The sequence below is a fragment of the Eleutherodactylus coqui genome, chromosome 1, assembly GCF_035609145.1.
Source record: "Eleutherodactylus coqui strain aEleCoq1 chromosome 1, aEleCoq1.hap1, whole genome shotgun sequence".
NCBI lineage: Eukaryota > Metazoa > Chordata > Amphibia > Anura > Eleutherodactylidae > Eleutherodactylus > Eleutherodactylus coqui.
Window position 1 is genome coordinate 40,204,096 of NC_089837.1, and position 23,124 is coordinate 40,227,219.

Sequence of the window (23,124 nt, forward strand, 5' to 3'; positions counted from 1 at the left end):
CATGTTGCCTCAGCAGTATAATATATAACAACCAATCACAGCGCAGCTTTCATGTTGCCTCAGCAGTATAATATATAGCAACCAATCACAGCACAGCTTTCATGTTGCCTCAGCAGTATAATATATAGCAACCAATCACAGCACAGCTTTCATGTAACCTCAGCAGTATAAAATATAACAACCAATCACAGCACAGCTTTCATGTTACCTCAACGCTATAATACATAATGACCAATCACAACGCAGCATAATGGCTGATCCTAGGAACTCAACATTACTCAGCATCGGTGCTGTCATGTATTTATGTGCACTTTCTGATATCATCATCTTTTGTTACCTATAATGCCCAGTTTTGTATTGCATGCATTCTGCTTTGGGTAGCCGCGCTATATATATATAACGCACGATCTGCTTGTTTGTGTCGTATACACATCCACAGTTCTGTCCGAATTAAGTAACATTCTGCATGAGTGTTCTTAAGCCCCCGGCGACGGGTAGTGAGAACTCACCGAATTCCCCTGTAATTTTTATTGCCAACAGCAACCAATCACAGCTCAGCTTACATTTCTTATACTTCTGAGGTCAAATAAAAGCTGTGCTGTGATTGGTTGCTATGGGCAACAGCTTTTTATTTTGGATGACTTCCATAACAGTGTGGTGTTCGGCTGATTGTTGTGGCTCACTTTGTATATTCCAGGACTGCTATTCATAAAATTGCTGCGCAATGCAGTGGTGTGTGTGTGTGTGTATTATATATATATATATATATATATATATATATACACATATACATACACACACACACGTACATACATAGGTACATACATACGTACACACACACATATTGTGTATATATATATATATATATATATATATATATAATATATGTGTGTCTATATACATACATTATATATATATATATATACGCACGCACATACATACATATACACACACACACACATCGCACGGGTATATCTTCTAGTATGTTGTTTAAGATCAGAAGTTCAGAACTTTATGGAAGCAGCGATGCCAAATGTGCTTTTATTTTATTATTAATATGGGAATTTTTTTTAAACTTTCTTTTATTTTTCCAATAATGAAATAAAAATGTAAAGTTAAAGGGGTTGTCCCGCGCCGAAACGGGTTTTTTTTTTTTTCAACCCCCCCCCCCGTTCGGCGCGAGACAACCCCGATGCAGGGACGTAAAGAAAGCTTACCGGAGCGCTTACCTTAATCCCCGCGCTCCGGTGACTTCAATACTTACCGGTGAAGATGGCCGCCGGAATCCTCTTCCTCCGTGGACCGCAGCTCTTCTGTGCGGTCCATTGCCGATTCCAGCCTCCTGATTGGCTGGAATCGGCACGTGACGGGGCGGAGCTACACGGAGCCAGCATTCTGCACGAGCGGCTCCATAGAAGACTGCAGAAGACCCGGACTGCGCAAGCGCGGCTAATTTGGCCATCGGAGGGCGAAAATTAGTCGGCTCCATGGGAACGAGGACGCTAGCAACGGAGCAGGTAAGTAAAAAACTTTTTATAACTTCTGTATGGCTCATAATTAATGCACAATGTATATTACAAAGTGCATTAATATGGCCATACAGAAGTGTATAGACCCACTTGCTGCCGCGGGACAACCCCTTTAAGTACAAAGCTTTTCATTTTTTAAATTCCCCCTAGGGGGCTAAAACTTGCGATTCTTTAATCCCCTGTTTGCCCACACAGCGCTGAGTGTTAAGCAATTATGGGTGAAAAACAGCCTGACACCCTCGCCGCAACCTCCGTTCAATTTTTTTTTTTGTTATGAGTGCTTTCAGTGGTGAAAGAGGAAACTAAATGTCACAGCTGCAGGTTGTTTGTATGAACCGGCCATCACAAATAAGGCAAAAAACGGAACTTGTCAAAAAAATAATAAAAACATCACTGGAGCCGAACGCAACCTACGTTGGCTGACGTACCTCCTCAGAAAGGTGCTGCAGACATTTACCTAGCAACAAAGCCTGTACTAGTAACAGCTGTATTTCCTGCTCTCACATCTTTGGTATCCATCAGCTGATGGAGCGATATGAATATGTTTGACACATAGAGCAAAACTAGGGGGCTAAAGCGATACAAAAGAGCCTAATTGGTGAGATCCTAAATTAAATGTCATACTGCTCACATGGAAATGCACTGCACAAGATGGTATCAGGGCCTCAAGAAGTATCAGCAAAAAAAAAAAAAAAAATTATTATATATATATTATCGTAATATATTCTGTATCATGTATGTTTCTTCTTACCTTGTGATATCGGAGGCTGGTGGTTCTCCATCATGACGTCCTTGTACAGATCCTTGTGTTCTTCTAAATACTCCCACTCCTCCATGGAGAAATAGACAGCGACATCCTGACACCTTATAGGAACCTGACAACACAATGATACCGTCATTACCCAGACTCCTCTAGTGCTGTTACTGTATAATTTCCCAGCATTCCCAGCAGTGTCACCTCTCCAGTCAGCAGCTCAGTGATCTTGTTGGTGAGTTCTAGGATCTTCTGCTCATGTATCGGTAAGTGAGGAGGAGCCTCTGTGATGGGGCTCTGGCTCCTGCTCCATCCCCCTGACTCATGAAGATGGCTGTTGGGAGTCGTACCGTGACCTGATGTCTTCTTCACCATCGTGTAATCCTGTGTATGAAGAGAGACATGTAGGGAACTGAACCCAGTATTCCTCCCTCAGTGGAAAGCAAGAGATTGTGATCCTGCTGTATAGAGGTCTGGCAAGAACACAACTGGAATACTGTGTTCAGTTCTGGAGACCTCACGTACAAAATAGAATAAGTTCAAAGATGGACTATGACAATGGTGGAAGATCTCATAAAACCGATCAGGAAAGACATAACAATCTTAAGGCTCTTTTAATCAGATCCTCCAGCGCCGACTGCAGGAATTTCATTTGGAAAATTGCCGTACTGGTGCAGAAACCGGATATGGAAGTACTGCCCTGTTGGGAGTTAGTTTTAGGGTTTTGTAGGGTTACAACAGGATTAGCCCACATTGAGTGGGGTCGCTCTTGCCAGGGCGATCGCTCCACAGATCGGCAGAGAGAACGCAGGGCCTTTTATAGTAACAATGTGCTATCAGAACATCGTCTCTAATTTAGACCTCTCATCCCTGAAAAATCATCTATTTATTCGGTACCGCGAACATCAGAGTTAGAATCAACAAACTGTGATTACTGCAGTAATACCTTCTGTATAACCCCTGACCCCAAGGCAAAACAATATTCTTTATTATTCTGTGTATATACTGAGGTTAATGTTATTACATATTTCTAATAAAGCAGTATATTGGTAAAGCGGTATCCTTCTGCAGTGATAAGCACCTTGTTGTTGGTCCCGTCATTATATATCATTATTACAGTGAGATTTGTTCCCCAAAGAGAGAAGGTAAAGGAGAGAACATGATGGAAACCTTCATATATTGTATGTTACAGGAGGGAAGACACTAAACCCATGAACAAGGGGCCCAATCTGACATTAATGGGAGGGAAGATCAAAAGCAATGTCAGAAAATATAATTTTACCCGCTCACCTGCTTGTCGCTCTCACTCTGGGCCTCTCCTACGTACATTGCGGTCACTTCCATGCAGTGCAGCCTCCTGCTACTACTTATCAGACACCATCTTTATTTTTACATTTCTCCCCGCTTTCTTTTGCTATTATCAGTCACATGATGCATCAGTAGAGCATCACATGACCAGCTACAGCCAGTACCATCTGTCCGCTGAGATCATTACCTTCTATATTAATAATAATAAACTTTATTTGTATAGCGCCAACATATTCCGCAGCGCTTACATAGACAGGGGGAATACAGTAAGACAAAAGTACAAACATTACAGAACCACGGTTATATAGTAATCAGTTGATGGAAACAATAGGGGTGCGGGTCCTGCTCCAACGAGCTTAGATACTACAAGTAATGGGGTGATACAGAAGGTAAAGGGCTGGAGATGTGCACGGTATGGCCAGGTGGAGAGTGAGGGATGTTATACACATAGACAATGGTCAGACATTTAGCCGTGTGACGGCAGAAACGGTGTGACTGCAGGAGCGGTTTATGATGGCTAGCAGGGATTGCAGTCAGTAGGTCAGGGAGCATGTTATCAGGCGGAGTACAGAGGGGTTTGTTTAGGGAATGCGGTATGCCTCCCTGTAGAGGTGCGTTTTTAGAGCACGCCTGAGGTTCTGCGAGTCCTGGATTGCCCGGGTAGCCTTTGGTAGTGCGTTCCAGAGGACCGGTGCTGCTCTGGAGAAGTCTTGGAGGCGGGAATGAGAAGTTCGAATTAAAGGGGCGCTCAGTCTGGTTTCATTAGCAGAGTGGAGAGCCCGGGCTGGTTGATGGATTGAGATGAGGGAGGCGATATAGGGGGGCGCTGCACTGTGGAGGGCTTTGTGGATGAAGGTGGCGAGTTTAAATTGAATTCTGTATTTAACGGGCAGCCAGTGCAGTGACCGGCACAGGGCAGAGGCGTCCGAGTAGCGGCTGGACAGGAAGATGAGCCTGGCTGCCGCATTCAGGATGGACTGGAGAGGGTAGAGTCTGGTGCAGGGGAGGCCGATCAGCAACGAGTTGCAATAATCGAGCAGAGAGTGGCTGAGGGCAACAGTAAGAGTTTTTAGCGTGTCCACAGTGAGAAAAGAGCAGATTCTTGCGATGTTCTTGAGGTGCAGCTGACATGTTCGGGCCAGAGATTGGATGTAGGGGGTAAAAGAGATCAGAATCAAATATGACTCCAAGGCAGCGGGCGTGTTGTCTAGGAGTTATGGTGGCGCCACACACTGAGATGGAGATGTCAGGAGGAGGTCGGTTAGTGGAGGGTGGAAATACCAATAAGTCAGTTTTAGAGAGGTTTAGTTTTAGGTAGAGAGAGGACATGGTGTTAGAGACAGCGGACAGACAGTCGGTGATGTTTTGGAGTAAAGGTGCAGAGATGTCACGGGAAGAGGTGTATAGCTGGGTGTCATCAGCATACAGGTGGTATTGGAGGCCAAATCTCCTGATGGTTTGTCCAATAGGGGCTGTGTAGATAGAGACAAGAAGGGGGCCGAGGACAGAGCCCTGGGGGACCCCAACAGCAACGGGAAGAGGAGGGGAGGTCGAGCCAGCAAAGGAGACACTGAAAGAGCGGTCAGATAGGTAGGAAGAGAACCAGGAGAGGGCAGTATCCTAAATAAGCCACAGACTACATGTAAACAGTCAGGGAGATGAGCTGCCATCTTCTTCATTATAAATGTGTAACAGGAGGCTGTAATTCATCAGCAGTAGGAGTTCCTATCCCCCTGTGAAGAGCCTGTGTGGTACAGTCCATATAATTTATTCATCATAGAAGACCAAATGACCCAAGACCGTTCTTTGGAGTACTCTCAGGGAGACAAGGAATTCCCAGGTGGTCACAATGAGATTACAAGACCCACATGAAGAGGGCAAGGTTCGGAAAGGCATAATTAAAGCAGGTTATACTAGTTACATAAGGAGTGAAAACAAATATCACCAAAGCGGCGCTTTAAGTGTAACTAAGATAACATATCTATTCTAAGGGATAAATAAGAGGGAAGTAATATAATTGCAGACTAGATGGACCATGTGCTCCTCCTGTCATCAGTCTTCTGATTATATAGATATCAACCTAGTGACAGAAATCCAAATTTCCAGGTCAAACTCAGTCCATGTGATCCTGCTGGTTCCTGGCTGCCCTTCCCTCCACATTACAAGGAGCCTACTTACCATTCTCATTGCTCCTATAATATGGCTGCAACACCCCAGAGGGGTGACACTGGGCACCTGCTAACATGAAGGAAGAGCTGGCAAGGATAAGTGCTGTCTCGTCACAGTGGCACTTACCATGCTCTGGTCCTGGAGGGATGACACGCAGCCAAGGCCAGTGTAGTATCACCAGCCAGCTTCGACACCCCTATGATAGGGAATGCCAATAAACAGGTTGATGGGGGTAGTAGTACTTATCACTCGTGACATCACCGTTCCCATACACCCAGTATGCTACACAGTGGAGAAATGAACACAGAGATTTGTGTATAGTACCATGGGTCCCCAGGAACGGTAAGAGCTCGGTATGACTTTTACTTAACGAATAACTTCTTTACAACAGGTAATGCAGGTACAATTCACTTTAGCACATTAGCAGGCTATAGCTCAGAGGTAGGCAGAATACACAAGATGAATACGGTCCTACAGTCCATGTTATCTGTATGTCACGGTTCTGGATTGTGGGCACTTCAGAGGAGGAAGGGGCATTGGAGTCACTCCGCAGACTCTCTGGCAGACAATTATTAAAGGAGGCTTAGCCAATAAACACCCCGCACGGCAGACACATGGGTGTTACAATCAAGTACCTCTGTGAGGTGATCCTAACTATGGACAACCGCACAGGAAAAGCCTGTAATGTGAACTGGTATCTTGTTTAGAACTTTGGTGGGGCTCTCTGTACCTCTAATGACGGGACTCACTCCTCTCACATCCACACTCCAAATGCTATGGGATGTCGCTCCTCTTCCCCCCTCTTCACCTACATGGAAGCTGAAGCTGCTTCCATGTGGCTCTGTGTTAGCACTCTGTAGCAGGCAAGATGGAAGACCCTTCCTGCTCTCTATCACTCCTATTTATACCCTCTATCATACCACATGACATGACAAACTGATACATCTACATGCAGGCAATGATTTTATTAAAGTTAACCTCTCAAGCGCCGCAGCTGTGCAACACACACACTAGATATGACAGGACAAGCTGTGCACAGTGCATCTACATAGGACAAAACATGTATGACATTTATGGAGGGGACCAGGATTACTATTAGCTCATTGGTTCCCACCATACAGAACTGACCATATTGGTGGCCGATCTTCACATTCTCTGCTGCTCAGTTCTTTAGTTCTCCCTCACTTGGAAGGTCTGGAAGCCGTTATACAGGACACTGGATTGTTCCTATTACTTCCTAGAATGGATTTTCTCCTCCCTGAGGGCTTCTACCCACCAGCGTTTTTTTTAACGCTGCAATACCGCAGCCTTTTTTTCAATTGGGCTTTCTAATATTAAAATCGCAACGCACAAAAATCGCACAAAATAGCGATTTTAGTGAGATGCGATTTTAACAATATCGCAGCATTAAAAAAAACAAACGCTACTGGGTAGAAGGCCTTAGTCTGATTTGTTACATAATACAATAAAGATCAAAGAAATACAGAATAGCTTACCTCTCCGGTCAGCAGGTAGATGATCTCTAAGGAGAGGTTTAATATTCTTTTGGTAACTTCATTCCCGTCCTTGCGCATCCTTGGTGGCTCATTCAGGAGAAGGACCATTTTGGATGAGAAAATTGGGTCGGCTGGAGGGGTCTAGTACTGCTGGCAGCTAGAAGAAATAAAACAGAGAGGCTCTAAATCCTACTGGAAACCTCATCATGTGACATACAGCTCCTCACTTATTGATCACTGATAGAATCAGGTTCTCAGGTTCTTCACTATATGGATTCTAGGGATTTGCCATAAATATCTAGGTTGCAGCCCAAGCTGTTTCCATATCTCCCATAGATGTGAACAGAGGGCTGTACATGTGTGGCCGCCTCCTCATTCATTGTCCTCTTGGATGTAACTGCTGCGGACCCCTGGCTGCACATATAGTGGGTCCGGGGGTCAGAGGACGAACCCATATTATCATTTATGGCATATTCTGTGGCTATTTAGTAAATAAAGAAACTCGCCGCTGCAATCTTCCCCCCCAAAAAATTTGTTTTGTTACCATCTGCTCTTATCAACTTTACCTTCTGCCACTAATTCTTTTTTTTTTTTTGTGATTTCTCGAAATCTGTAATATCAAGGTTATCTAGGTTACCGCTGGCTCCCCTTCAATTTCATCTTTTACTGCTAGAGCGCCAGTGACTATAGTTTTTCTTTCCTCTCCTCAGCGCTCCAGCAGCTCGGACCACCAATGTGAAGCAGCAGCAACACTGTGGGATTTCCTCTCCACCAAGTCTGAGCCGGTAGTCCAGCCGGCATTCTGTTTCCCGTTACCCCCCTGCTCCATCTCTCATCTGCTGTCTTATCTCCAGGGGTTCTGGCTGTCGGGTCACCAGACTGCATAGAGAGACCACTTTACAATTTTGAGACTTGCTCAGAAATTAAAGTTACACTCTTAATGGATATACACCGGTTTTCTTCTTCAGCCCTGAACCTCCCTCTTCCCTCCTTTCAGGCGAGGAGCAATGTTGTCTGAATGCTGGAGATACTATATTACTTCACTACTGGTCAAACATTTTAGAGCACCTCACTTTTTCCAGTTCCTTTTGATATTAACACAGTTCAAGTGGAGCAAATAATGTGAAATAGTTCAAAAGAAAAAAACATAAAACTATTATGAAATTTTAACCTTCCTCAATAGTCTAAATTTATGATTTTAACCAAATGGCTTTTTTCAGGGAACAAGTCAAGGACAGCCGCTCTGCAACACAGAAAGCAAATTATGGTGTGAAATTGGATGTTAACTATTCTTGCAAGTGTCTCAACTTTTGAAGATTACTTTCAAACCCTCTGATTCTATATAACCAGCCACTAAGCTTACAGAATAAAAGGGGGCGTGGCTTGCAACCAAGATGGCCAGACATGATTGAGAGGAGCTCCCTTGGGGAAATCTAAAATCCTGAGCATTTTGTGGCCGGCAGGGCTGACACCTACACAGAAGCTTCTCTAGGACAATCCAGACATCATCTGAGGGTGAGAGGTGAGCTGGGATCCTTCCTTCCCTCTGCTAAAGCGTGACCTCGTGTCGGCACCCTAACAGTTCTCAGGCCTGTCCTTCACCACTAACTGCCTGCAAAGCAGCAACAGCTACATCAAGAGCCCAGCTCACATGGCAAAATAAAAATAGGAAAAATAAATCCCACCCCTAGATGAGAGTTGTGGTGATTAGATGGATGGTCTTGTCACCTGAGACCCTACCAGTTGTTCCTCCCTTGGCCTAAAGGAGACTCTCGGAGGCTCCTTGTGTGTAGTGACCTCTTCTTCCGCTTGTAGAGCTTGTTGACCACTAGACGCCTCTACGACACAGAGAAGAGATTTCATTCGTTACCAGAGCTTGGAATGAAGCAGGTGGATGGTCATACCGACTAATTACCCCCCCACCGGGCCGATCTGACCAGACCATTAGGAACTGTTGGGATCAGTGGATGTGTGAGGGGACTTAGGATGCCCTCCACAGACCACCATTAGAGAGGATTGTCTGATCATCTGATAAACATGACCAGCTCTAACGGTCTTCTGGTCCGCCATCCAGAGACAGGTGGCGCCATTGTTACAGGCTCCTATCTCTGTCCAAACCATTTTTGGTCTCACGGCACTGCTATGCGATGGCTGTGATTGGTTCATTGAGTGCCGCAGTGATTGGCTGAGCCGTGGTGCTCAAGAGCCAATCAGAGCCAGCGCTTCCTGGAGGCAGGATTTTTGAACCCTCTGACTAGTAAGCGCCGACTGAAGACTACAAAGAATGTCATGTAACTGCTGGAGGAGGAGTGCGGCGGAGCGGGCGGCGCCTGTTAGGTGGTGTATGTAGGGCTTATTTAGGGACAAACAGTAGGACTTCCCACTGTAAAGGTTGTATCGCACAAAGACCGCAATTTTGTGCGATGAAACACAAAGAAAGGCTCCGTAGGGAAACATGGGCTACAAAGCGTCGCAAACTGCGGCTGTATAGAGCGCGCCGTTATTGTTTTTCTTCCGCAATGTAGCAATCTACAAAACCGCTAATGAGAAGGAACCCATGGGCTTCACATACATGTGATTTGTAGCGCTGTTGCAGCATGAGGAAATCACGCGATTTTGTCACCAGTGTGAAAGCGGCCTTGGGGAACTTTCCCGCGGGACGGGATTAGTCGCACGGATATTCTGCCTCACAATGTTATCTCTATGGGGCTGGAATTCCGCGTCCGTTAGAATCCGCTCGTCTTTACTACAAAACCGCGAGATTAAACTGCGCAGCGGAGGAGCTTCCTGCTGGTAATTACGGCGTCTTGTGGGATTGTTGGGGGGGATTTCTATCATCCAGGAGACGGAATTCACAACTAAAGGCTGCGGGAAAAACAGGAGAAGTTCTGTACTGATTGCCAATATCGGCCTCTGCGCCGCGTCCTGCGGACAATCCGCCCGTGTGAGCGCTCTTATACATCCCCCCTCCACTGGAGGATACCCTCCCCCGCACCCCTGTGTGAGCGCTCTCATATACATCCCCCCCTCCACTGGAGGATAACCTCCCCCGCACCCCTGTGTGAGCGCTCTCATATACATCCCCCCCTCCACTGGAGGATACCCTCCCCCGCACCCCTGTGTGAGCGCTCTCATATACATCCCCCCCTCCACTGGAGGATACCCTCCCCCGCACCCCTGTAGTAATAACCACATGGACTGTGTCTGACCTCCCCACAAGACCCTCCGCCGCCTCTTACCTCTATACAAGTCTCTGAAGAATGCTGGCTGATAACAGAGAGAACAGCTGTCACCAGAACCTGCTCTGTATCTGCTACACTGCAATAGGATCTGTGATGTCACTGTCATGTGATCATTAGGGGCGGAGCTCAGCAGTGAAGAGAAGTGGTGGCTGAAGGACCTGTGATGATGTCACAGTCATGTGATCAGTAGGGGCGGAGCTCAGCAGTGAGGAGGATAAATAGACGTGAGGTGGAGAGATGGAAGCTGTCAGTGACAGTCGGCTGATCGGACGGCGCTTGAGTTTTCTGCCACAAACACACAAGCTGTAATTTCCTCCTGGGAGACCAATATGGCTGGAATAGCTTATTGAATGAGAGCGTATCAGCGAGGGTGGACAGCCTGCTGCAGCCATTATTAGGGGGTTTACATGGGGGGAGATGCGATGGAATGTCCGAAACAGAAAATTTAGTGGCATTTCTGCATTCAAAACAGTAAAAATCAGCACCATTTGGATCGGCTAATTTGAGAAGATGCGGCGCTCCCTTCACCAGGTATCTGGCAGCCTGCAGTGACCTATGGATATTTGACCAAGTTGCAGCCATGCAAATTTGTTCTGCCGACGCACCCCCGGGTTCGGCCCAAGAAGAAGCAAGGGCCCTAGTGGAGTGAGCGCTTATTCCTTCTGGCACAAGTAGATCCTTGATTCTATAGCGCTCTTGGGTTGCTAATTTAATCCCTCTTGCTATGGTATCCTTTGGTACCGATTTTGATTTGCTGCATCCCCAAAACTGAAGGAAAAACTTTTCCGATCATCGAAAACTCCAAGAGGCCTGCAGGTAGAATAGGACTGCCTGACGCACATCCAGGACAAGCCGGGACTGTTTACAGCAGGACAATCCGGTTCATACCAGGCAGAGAATCTTTCCCCTTTATTTGAAGTAATGCTTTTACCACTTTTTAGTAGGGTATCGATTACCTTGTGAGACAGACCCCGATTCCTCAATGTTTGCCTTTCAGTAGCCAGGCTGTTAGTTTTAGCCAACGGACTTTCTGAAAGAACACACAGACCCTGAGACAAAAGGTCCTCCCTGAGAGGCAGTGCTATGGGGGATTGTATCGCCGAGGAGTTCAATATTGGAAACCATGACCTCTTCGGCCAGGCTGGTGCCATAAAGATCACTGTGGTCCGACTTCTCCGTATTTTTTGAAGACACCAGGATATTAAAGGAAGGGGAGGAAAGGCGTACCCCAGGGTCATATCCTATTTCTGTGACAGTGCATCTAGCGCCATGGTATGATCTGTGGGATTCAGGGAGAAGTCTCAGCATTTGAAATTCTTCCTCACCGCAAACAAACCCATCTGAGGTTGGCCCCACATGGCCGTAGGGTGCTGGTATACTTCCATATTCAGAGCCCAATTTCCTGGATCTAGTTTTTCTCTGCTTAGGAAGTCTGCTGATAATGACTCCACGTTGTTTTCTGCCCATGACAGAATCCTTCGTGCCATATGTTACAAGTGAGGATGGTGTGTGCCTCCCTAGTGGTGAATAAGAGACAGCCGTTTCATTTTTGAATTAAACTTTTACGTGTTTTCCTTGTAACATGTCCTCAGATCGGATTAAAGCTTCCCAGACCGCCCTGAGCTCTCTATAATTAGACAACCGGGCACTGGTTTAGCTTGACCAGGAGCCTTGTAGCGTTCTACCTGCTACTTTGACTTCCCAACTGGATCCACTGGCATCTGTGCTGATGGTAATGCAAGGAGATGGGGATCATTTTACTCCTTTCCTGAGCCTGGAGGGAGATGGCCACCAATTTAAGGATCTTTTTACTGATTGTCAACTTAAATTTTTTATCCAGGGAGGATTGACTTCGATCCCAAGTTAACAGGATTTTTTTGCTGCAGGAATCTATGACATCTGTGTCATCTGTGTCCATGGCACTGTAGGAAGGGATGCTGTCATCTGACCCAACACCCTCATTGCTTCTTTAGTGGAAACATAATTTTTCTTTTTGAACTCGCTAATTGAAAGGATAATATCTGAGACCTTCACTTCTGGAAGAAAAGAATACCCTCTTACAGAATCTAAGAGGACTCCCCCAAAAATCTTAATTTTAAAAAATTAACATTCCAACCTAAATGTTAGAGGAGGTTGAGTGTCTACAAGGACCGCATTGTGTCCACGTCTTTTGCAATTAACAGAAAGTCATCTCGGTATGGGATAATATTGATGCCCCTCTCACGCAAAAAACTGATTGGCTCGATCATGACTTCTGAAAATATCCTAGGGGCCGAGGAAATGCCAAATGGCAGACAAACTAAAAATGATAAATAACCCCCTTTATCTGAACTGCAAACATAAGATATCTCTGGGATGCTGTATGAATAGGTATGTGATAAAAGGCATACCTCAGGTCCACTGTACACATCACATAAGAGGGTCCTATCAACGGAACCATCGACCTGATTGTCTCCATTTTAAACGTAGAATTCTCAATGTACTCATTAAGTGATTTTCAATTAAGAATAACCCTAAATGATCCATTAGCTTTTGGAACTTAAAATAAGAAGGAATGGAACCCCTGACCCTGTTCATCCACAGGGACAGGCAAAATGATCCCTAACTTTATTATATTATAAATCCCCTCTTCCAAATTCTTGTAGGGGGGATAGACGATAGTTCTATCTGATACCCCGACATAATCACCCTCAATACCCAGGGATTACCAGAAACCTGGCACCATCTCCCCGAGTATTGCGCAAGTCTACCCCCCACTATGCTAGACTTATCTGGGTTCGGGTTTGGTGAAAAAAACTGAGTTCCCCCTTCCCCCTTTCAGGTATGACCACCTACCCGACTTGCCTTTACTCCTACCCCTAGGTGGCAATGACTCCTTCTGGGAAGATGAAGTACTTTTTTCTTATCGGACGCTTTCTCCAAAATTTTATCTAAGATTGGCCCAAATAGGTATTCTCCTTGAAAGGGGATTGCACATAATTTATCCTTAGACTCTGTGTTCCCTGACCAAGCTCTACGCCACAATGCTCTCCTGGTTGAATTCCCCAGCCCCTCGTTTCTTGCTGAGAACCTCACGGATTCAGCTGAGGCATCTACCAGAAAACCTGTAGCTTTTTTGATTAGCAGATTGCACTCCAGAATTTCCTCTCTTGAGGTTTTTTGTTGAAGTTGAGATTCCAGTTGTTTCAGCTAGAGAAACATAGATCTTGCCACCGACGTAGCCGCTATATTGGCTTCAATTACAGTGGTCACAGATTCCCAAGCGCCTTTTAAGAAACCTTCAATCCACGGGATCTTTCAATCGAGAGCTATACTCGAATGGTAACGAGGTCTTCTTAATTAGTTTAGCCACTCAAACGTCAACTTTGGGAATCTTATGCCATAGAGCAGGGTCATCAGGAGCGAACAGAAGCTTTCCCCTAAATTCTTTTGGAATAGCAAACCCTCGCTTCAACTCATGCCATTCCTCTGTAATAATCTTTTTCAAGTTATCACTAACTGGGAAGCATTTTTCTGCATCTGGTCCTGAGCTCCCCAAATATTTCGTCTTTAACAGACCTAGTTTGAAGAACATCAATGACCTCCATGGTGTTTCACACCGCCGTGACTAGCTCATCTAAATTTTGATTTGAAAAGTAGCATTTCTTTTCGCTATCATCTGTGAGGACGAGCACCGAAAATTCTGATGACTTGTCATCTGACTCATCCATTTCCCAATGCTCTGAAGACGAGACCGCGTAAACAGGTGCGCAAGCTCTCTTCCTAGATGGCCCTGGTTGAGGATCAGGCAACTGTTCTGCCCGCAATACCTGCAACTCTTTACGGACCATAGCACGAATCCCCTGCAATAAATTTTGCTGCTCGTCTTTAACAATTTTTTGCAGTGCATTCAGGACAAATTGGCCATTGACACTGTCATCCAGCCTTTTCGAACATAAGGCACATCTTTTAATCCACTTATCACTTTGGGTTTTTATTGCTTCCTCCTGAAAACAGGAAAAGCCATTACCCAAATATATTGTATAAGAACAGTGCAGTCTTTTGTCCAAGTGGACTACTTACGCTTGGCACAATCCCCTTGTCACCTTCTGCACTATCCATGGTGTTTCAGAGGTGAAGACAGAGCCTAGCAGCTCAGACGGCATTTGATATTTGAATCTGCCACCATTTTGAAAGGGGAGGCATCTGATGTCATCACGCACTACACAGCGCCGCATCCCCACTGGGAGTCGGCCACCATTAGACGTCAGGACCTAGGCGCGAGATGCAGCTGCACCTACCATGGGTCTTGCGGTCTCTAGACCACTCCTGCTAACTGAAGAAAAGGAAGCCGGATCCCAGACACTATAGACCCTCCTACCGGTCGGTGCTTGGTGAGTTGCTGTCTTCCATAGCGTTCCTACCAGCATGGAGAACTCCCCTCTGTGTCCCTTGGGACAGGAAGAAACACTGGAGATGGATGGTGGGAGGTGGTCTTAAGAACTCTCGTTCTTCCTGTCCCAAGGAGCAGAGGAGGGGCAACCTCTATGTGGGCTGTCAGGATGGATGCTATGGAAATTAGCTTCTACCTAATTGGGGTCTTTTGAATTCCTCTGGAACAATATTGGGGGGTGGGGGATAGGCTGAACTGGATGAACATATAGCACTTCATTCGCTTTCAAGGGGAGTGTGGAGATACCTGAGAGGCACTCGGTCAGGTATTTCCATCAGCTCCACTGAAATGAATGGGCAGCGTTCCCTTTATGCTGACATCTCTGCGGAGGGAGAAGTGCCCCCCACAGTGACAGGCAGAATGGGACATGAGAGTTCCATTCTGGAGATCAGCGGGTGTCTCAGCGATGAGACCCCTACAGATCAGCAAGTTATTATCCATCCTAAGCATAAGGAATAACTTGCAATCTTGGTACAATCCATTACAGAATCAAATCTGACAATTTTAGGGGCGGTAGAGAGGCTTGTTATGGGAATGGATGAGAAAAAAATAAAAAGGCAGAGCGCCCCTCAAGGTCATGAGTGATATGATGGGAGATGCACTCAGGGATGCATGCTGGTCCGAAATATAGGCCAGTGAATGGGATCGGTGCGCCGGCCTCGCTGCGCTGAATAACCAATGGTTGTTATAATTAGGAGGATGTAGTGGAGAAAAAAAAAAAAATAGTCCCCAGCGTGACCTTATTGGTTAGAAATAGCGCCTTACAGTCAGGGGTGATAATAAGACTTTCTTTATTAATACCAGCAAGGTAATGTATTCTGATGCAACATGTCTCTGCAGATAATAGTACATCTACTGCTTACATTACAATATATAAGGCTACAAAAAGAAGAAACATGATGGGGGGAAAAAAGTCATAAATCAGATCCTAGGACCTCCCACATACCGGCCTGTGGTGGGCGTCGCTTCTGCCTCTCTCCGCCAGAGTGAAGAGGATTCCCCTGCAACGCCCGAGGCCTCCGCTACATCTGGGGCTTCTGCCCGCGGCACTGCTGACTGCCGACGCTGAGGAGGAGCCTCCTTTACACAGCATCCTGCCATCAAGCGTGCCCTTACAGGCACCTGGGACCATTGTGAGCGAGAGATCGCCTCCCCCTCCCCTTTGAGACTGGGACATTGATAGAGGTCTCTGTGGCCCAGGAATCATCTCTGTGGGGCAGCTGACCTGGGGTGAGGAAGGCCCCTACACACCAGGCGGCTGCCATCTTATGTGGGGGCAGTGATAGCAGGAGGGGAGAGAAGCTTAAAAAGGAAGTCAAGTGAATAAAATCAACAGAAAAGTAAGGGGAGAAGAAGATAGTTGCAGGAACAAGTGGCCTGGGGGGCCCCACAGACTGATAGCTTCCCCACCCCTGTGACAGTGGCGGCCATCTTACAGAGGAAGAGAACATCTCCAGAGCTCCGAGCCACCTGTGAACCCCACATACTGGAGAGGACTGCAGCAGCCACTACTGCTGCAGGCCAAGGACACTACAGCAGCTTGGAAAATAACTCGCCAAAACTATAAGCTATCGTTCAAACTATCAAAAAATATGGACCTATGGGGGACACCCGGAATTTAAAGGAGAGCAAGACAATAAAATGTTTGAATTATGGCGTAGTGTCATAGGGAGCCTAGATACAAAACATTTGAGGAGTTATGTGGTTCATATGATCTGCCTGTCAGACTTTTTGCCATATGCGCAAGTAGGAGACTTTCTGAAGGCCAGACTTGCTGATTTCTCTAAGTAGTGGTAGTTAACCCGAGTGACACGCTCAGGCGAACATCATCACAGAGACACTCAATATCGGACTTGTATTGCCGATTTAGAGAAGGATGGGCTATATCACATAACACACCTCTGTTTAATAAATGGGAACGAGAACTGCATGACCGGAAATATCCCAAAAACTAACTGATGGGTGGGATCTCGATTAGAAAAGCTTTAACGAACAAAATATGGAGGGAAACTTTGCTCCATGTATTATTTTGATCTATCTATGGTTTCAACATTCCCCGCATCCTGTAAACCAAACTAGAATGCAGGCATGCCCCAGGAGTTCCCAGCCAAAAACAGACTTTCTGCACGGAATGTGGCACTGCCCCAAGATCCAAACATTTTGGACAGCAGTCCAAACACAGGTGCAGGAAATCAGAGGTGTATCTATGACATTGACCCCACAGGCATACGTACTCCACTCCCTCCCTAGCCAGACAAAAAACAACAATAGGAGACAAACCATACTTATAATAAGCAAAAGGTGCCCGCTAGCAAAATGGCTACAGGCCAACCCCCCTCCCCCCCAATGGTACCAGATATACTGCAGCAGCTAAAATACCTCCTAGAGATGGAGAGATTGGAGACAGAAAGGTGGGCAGAAACCCAAGCACTATTTTTTTTTTTTAAATGGCAAGTTTTCATATAAATGTTCCTAGATCCAAACGAGATTGTGGAGTGCACGCGCTCATTCAGTAATACATCTTGGTACCATACACAAGCAGGGGCCAATTGTTTGGGAAAATTAAAAATAACATAAAACAATACTGCAAGCTACATAGAGGAAGGTCTATATGATGATCCACTATAGAGGATCTCGATAGGATATGGCATAGGCTTAAAGAATAAGGAATCGCGTGAAGAAGCACCTTGAAGGTCTACCCTTATGTGTTGTTACAAATGATGACAGGTTATAGTTATTATTACATAAATATTAAACAGTATGATATAAATTTCAATGATATTAGATTACTATAACGTAATACTTTTACAAGGAAACCTATTTCAGAAAATACTGGAGCCTAACGTGGGGCAAGTAAATGAAACCTGATTAACAAGCTTTGTATTACAATGTATGTGAATGCTGTTTAATGTCTTGAATAGTGAAAAAAATGGTACAAGAAAAAGTTGTTGTTTTTTTTTTTAAATCCTCGCTAACAGAGTTAAAGGGGTTGTCCCGCGCCGAAACGGGGTTTTTTTTTTTCAATAGCCCCCCCGTTCGGCGCGAGACAAACCCGATGCAGGGATAAAAAAAAAACCGGGTAGTACTTACCCGAATCCCCGCGCTCCAGTGACTTCTTACTTACCTTGTGAAGATGGCCACCGGGATCTTCACCCTCGGTGGACCGCAGGTCTTCTGTGCGGTCCTTTGCCGATTCCAGCCTCCTGATTGGCTGGAATCGGCACACGTGACGGGGCGGAGCTGCGAGGAGCCGCTCTCTGGCACGAGCGGCCCAATTCAGAAGGGAGAAGACCGGACTGCGCAAGCGCGTCTAATTGGATGATTAGACGCTGAAGATTAGACGGCACCATGGAGACGAGGACGCCAGCAACGGAACAGGTAAGTGAATAACTTCTGTATTGCTCATAATTAATGCACGATGTACATTACAAAGTGCATTAATATAGCCATACAGAAGTGTATAACCCCACTTTGTTTCGCGGGACAACCCCTTTAAGCTGCTTCTCTCAAACTTATCAACATGGAACAAGTGGGATTCATCCAACACAGGGAAGCAAAAGACAACACTACTAGACTTCCTTTTTTCTCATCATTAGATTTTTTTAATTAAATTTAAAACAGAGTTATCCAATACAGCATTAATCACAAAATTCTGGTAATTAGAACAGTAGCAGCTAGTCATATAATCCAGTTTGTCTTCTGACACTTCTTACATATATTTCAATATGCAGTGCAAATATTTACCTTTATTGCATGTAATCTGTTCCAAATAATTAAACAAAATGATATTTGTTGGTTACTAGAGATGAGTAGTTACTCGAAAAGATCAATGCTCTTGAGCACCAGCCTTAAACGAGCGTGCTCGCTCATCTCTATCGGTTACCTTTATATAAGCAAATATATTGCCTATATATTAATCTTTATTTAGAATAAACAAAAAATTAACCATCTTGGCATCTTCGTGACAAGCATTTGTATAATTTTTCCATGCATCCCAAGACTCACTGAATTCGCTTGTAGAGTTGTTACGAAACGCTAGCCATTTTTCGAATATGTATTGTTCTGCCATCCGGCCCCTGAACTCTCCTATTACCGGAGGGGATGGAGTCATCCAATATTTGGCAATAACTGTTTTCGCTGTCATTAAAGAATGTCCTAATAGGTATCTTATGTTTAGAGGGAAATTGTCTAATCCTATTAAAAGTAGAATTAGCTTGGCATCTCTAGGGATGTAACACCTCAATATATCTTGTAGAAGGTTAAGCAAATCTGCCTAAAAGATTTTTAATTTAAGACATGTCCAAAAAATAGGTTGAGATTCCAATATACCCAGACCTTTAGTGGATTTTGAAGCTGCTCTAGATGCCCTTTCCCAGGATTCTATAGATATTAGAGATGAGCGAGCATGCTCGGTTAGAGCAATTACTCAAACGAGCATCGCTTTTTTCAAGTAACTGCCTACTCGTCCGAAAAGATTGGGTGGACGGTGGGGGTGAGTGGAGGGTTGCATGGGGGAAGGGGGGGGGGGGGGAGAGAGATATCTCCCCCCTGCTCTTCCCCGCCGCCCCCCGTTCGAGTAATTGCCCTAACCGAGCAGGCTCGCTCATCTCTAATAGATATCTTTTCTCCCAATTCAATTTCCCAACTTAACATATATGATTTTTTTTCGTCAGATTTTTGTTATCTGTCAATACATCATAAAAATAAATCTGGTTTCTGATTTCCCCATAATCGGTTCTGTTATTACTTGGTTAACAAGTACACTGGGAAGTTTCGATTTATGAACAGCGGATTTTTTGGCGGGAAAGAACTGCCTCTGAAATATTTGAATATTTCATTTAGTGGTAAATTATATTTGAGTCTAAGTTTTTTGAAGGATCTGATGCTCCCTGAGGACAATAAGTCATTTATCCATTTTACTTTCCCCGTAGAGATGAGCGAGCACGCTTGGATAAGTCAGTTACTCGAGCGAGCCTCGCTCTTCTCAAGTAACTGCATTCTTGTGCGAGTATGCTCGGGGGGGCAGCAGGGGTGAGCGTGGGTGGCAGGGGGAGAGAGAGATCTCTCTCACTCTCTTCCCCGCCGCCCCGCGAGCATGCTCAGACAAGAATGCAGTTACTCGAGAAGAGCGAGGCTCACTCGAGTAACTGACTTTTCCGAGCATGCTCGCTCATCTCTATTCCCCTGCCTTCCATACTTTTAATTCTAGATCTGGTAAGAAGAGGCTTAAGATTTCAAAGGGCAGTGACGGCTTTTTTGAAGAGTCAAACAAGGCCAAGGTCTGAGAAATCTCTCCAAGCTTGAATTAAAACTAATGTAGAAGGGGACATTCCTAGCTTTTGTAATTCCACCTCTGGGCATTTCAACAAGTTCTCTAACGACACTGAGTATAATAAGGATTGTCCTGAGATACCTTTTATACAGCTTCTTTCCCTGCCAATTCAACCCACATCCTTTTCTTTATTCACCCAGCTTCTGGTTCGGTTTAATAGCTTGGCTTTGTAATACATTTTTAAATTGGGAATATCGGCTTCGCCATTTTTACATTGCAAAGCTAAAATTGACAATGCTAAGCGCGGTCTTTTCCCCCTTCCCCAAACATAGTTATTCAATTGCTTCTGCCGTTTAGTAAAAGGTTAGGTTAGAGAGATTGAGATCAGCAAAACTCTGAAATAGTACAATATTTTAGGTAAACTTTTCATCTTGTCCTGCCAAACCATATAAAATCTAATTTAGATAAATGATCAATTTCTTTCTGAGCAGTGTTGGGAAATTTTACATCTCTAATAGTAGATGTCAGGGCTATTCCCAAATATGGTATACTTTTTCTCCTCCACTCAAAACAGAACTCAGTTTGGATTGCGTCTTTCAAACTTTTTGGAACATTTACCCCAAGAACAACTGACTTGCTCACATTTTAGCTTGTACAGAGAGAGACTCTTCTGAATTGTTCCGAAATCTAGTGTGCAGCTCTTAAGTATTCTAGGGGATGGGACAACGTCAGAATTATATAGTCCGCGAACAGTCCTATTTTATACTGTCTATAGTTTATTGGGATACCCCTCACTTCAGGTGTTGATCGGATTAGTTCTGCTAATGGTTCCACTGTAAGTACATATAAAATTGGAGAAAGTGGGCAACCCTGTCTTGTGCCGTTCGTTATCACCAAAAGGTCTGACAGAGCTCCATCTACTAATACTTTAGCTGTAGGAAATGAGTACAGGGCTCGGATGGCACGAATCACACCCTCCCCCAATCTGAATTTTTTCAACACTACCAGACTTCTTAATGTGATACACCAAACCAGACACACCAAGACCCCATTAGTGCTCACTACTGACACAGAAAAGGGAATTTGATCGGGTAAATTGGCTGTTTCTCAAAATGACCCTACAGAAATTTAGTTTCCCAGACAACTTCATTGATAAAATCATGGCCTTTTACAAAAACCCCTCAGCCAAAATTTAAGTAACAGAAACCTTTTTCCCTCCTTCAATATTAAGAATTGTACAAGGCAGGGCTGCCCACTTTCTCCTCTTCTAATTGTTCTTTCAATGGAAGTCCTCTTGGAAAAAATTAGGTAAAACCAACATATCCCGGGTTTAAAATGTGGGCGAGCAGAACACAAGACAGCATCCTTCACAGATGATGTCCTATTATTCATATCCAAACCCTTCTCTCTCAAACCACTTCTGAGAGAATTCGAGCCTTTTGGTCAAATCTCAAATTTTAAATTTAATTTCTCAAAATCAGAGCTTCTCAATATAAATATAGATAAGACTACGTGGGACCATCTATCTAAAATATCCCCCCTCAAAAATACCTGTTTCCACATAACATATTTAGGAACTAAAATCCCCTCAGTCTTGTCTGACCCATACAATCAGAACTTTATTCCGCTACTAGACAAAATTGAAAAAGATTTAACTACATAGATAACGTTCCAGACCTCATGGCTAGAAAGAAAGAATCTAATTAAAATGATAGTTTTGCCAAAAGTCCTCTACCTGCTACAAGTCCTTCCTATAGAAATACTCCAACCCTTTATTAAGCTGGAACGTCTAATTACAAAATTTATCTGGCAGGATAAAAGGGCACAGAGTAAGCTATGTAACTCCAATTAAACACAGAACCCATGGGGGCATAGGATTACCTAATTTCTGAACCTGACCGCAACGCTGTTCACTTACCCCGAATAATCGAGCCAACATACCTTACCAACAACAAACTTTGGACCAAACTAGAACACCAATCCCTAAGGACCAAACTCCACTCATTATCCTGGTTAACCTGTACAATAAACCCTTGCTGAAAGAAATCACTAATCCTTTTACAGCAACCTCCTTTAAAATCTAACATAACTTAAACAAAAAAACGCAGATTCATACCCTATATAAGTGGATATACTCCTTTCTTAAATTTAATGCCAAACAAACTAAAACACCTCAAAAGCTACCTTTTCTAACACTCTAAATATCCCAACACACCATCTTTGAAGCTCTTCCATAACAACCTGTTCATCTCAATACAAGATTTTCAAAAGATGCCATGTTTACAACAACTCAACGAAAGGGGCTATGATGCAATCAAAGACTCCGTATCTGTTTTTCGGTCAGACATCCTGAATACCGATCATGACTTGCCTGTTCATAAGCTCTTTGGAGAAGGCTACTCCTTCAGAGGGATTCTCTCTAATTTGTACCATACACTCACATATAATACGGAATACCCTTCATACATCAATCGCTGGGAGAGCGATCTTGGCATAGTACTTTCATAACATGAAGTTAAGGCCATCCTAAAAAGTCTCAACATCAATAAGATACCAAGAGCTAAATTATAAAATAATCTCCAGATGATACAAGACCCCTTCTCGACAGAATCGATCCAAAACACCCCCCTCTATGCTGGAGATGTCTCAAGGCGGAAGGTACTCTCACATATTCTGTACTCTTGCTCACATCTCTGTGAACAGATCACCAAGCAGAGCTTCTATTCTCCCACGTTCCTGTCCTACCCTTTACATTTCTTAATTTTGTTTCTTTTTTGTAATTCTAATCATTGATGTTGCAATGCAACTTCCCTATTACGATTGTTATGAGATTTCGAGTGTGCTGTTACACCCGTACCCCCATTCCCATTTTCTCCTTCCGTACCCCCCACAAATATATAAATAAAGAATTTATATATATAT

At 44.4% G+C, this 23,124-nt stretch overlaps 1 protein-coding gene across 1 annotated transcript in view; it reads right to left on the bottom strand.

Moving 5' to 3' along the window:
- LOC136608355 (zinc finger protein 189-like) overlaps positions 1–2,601 on the bottom strand; it is a 52,444-nt gene extending 49,843 nt beyond the window's left edge. Inside the window, exon 1 of the mRNA XM_066589103.1 lies at positions 2,281–2,601. Coding sequence (XP_066445200.1) covers positions 2,281–2,428 — 148 coding nt within the window. The 5' untranslated portion in view covers positions 2,429–2,601. The remainder of the gene's footprint in view (positions 1–2,280) is intronic.
- Positions 2,602–23,124: the final 20,523 nt, after the last annotated feature.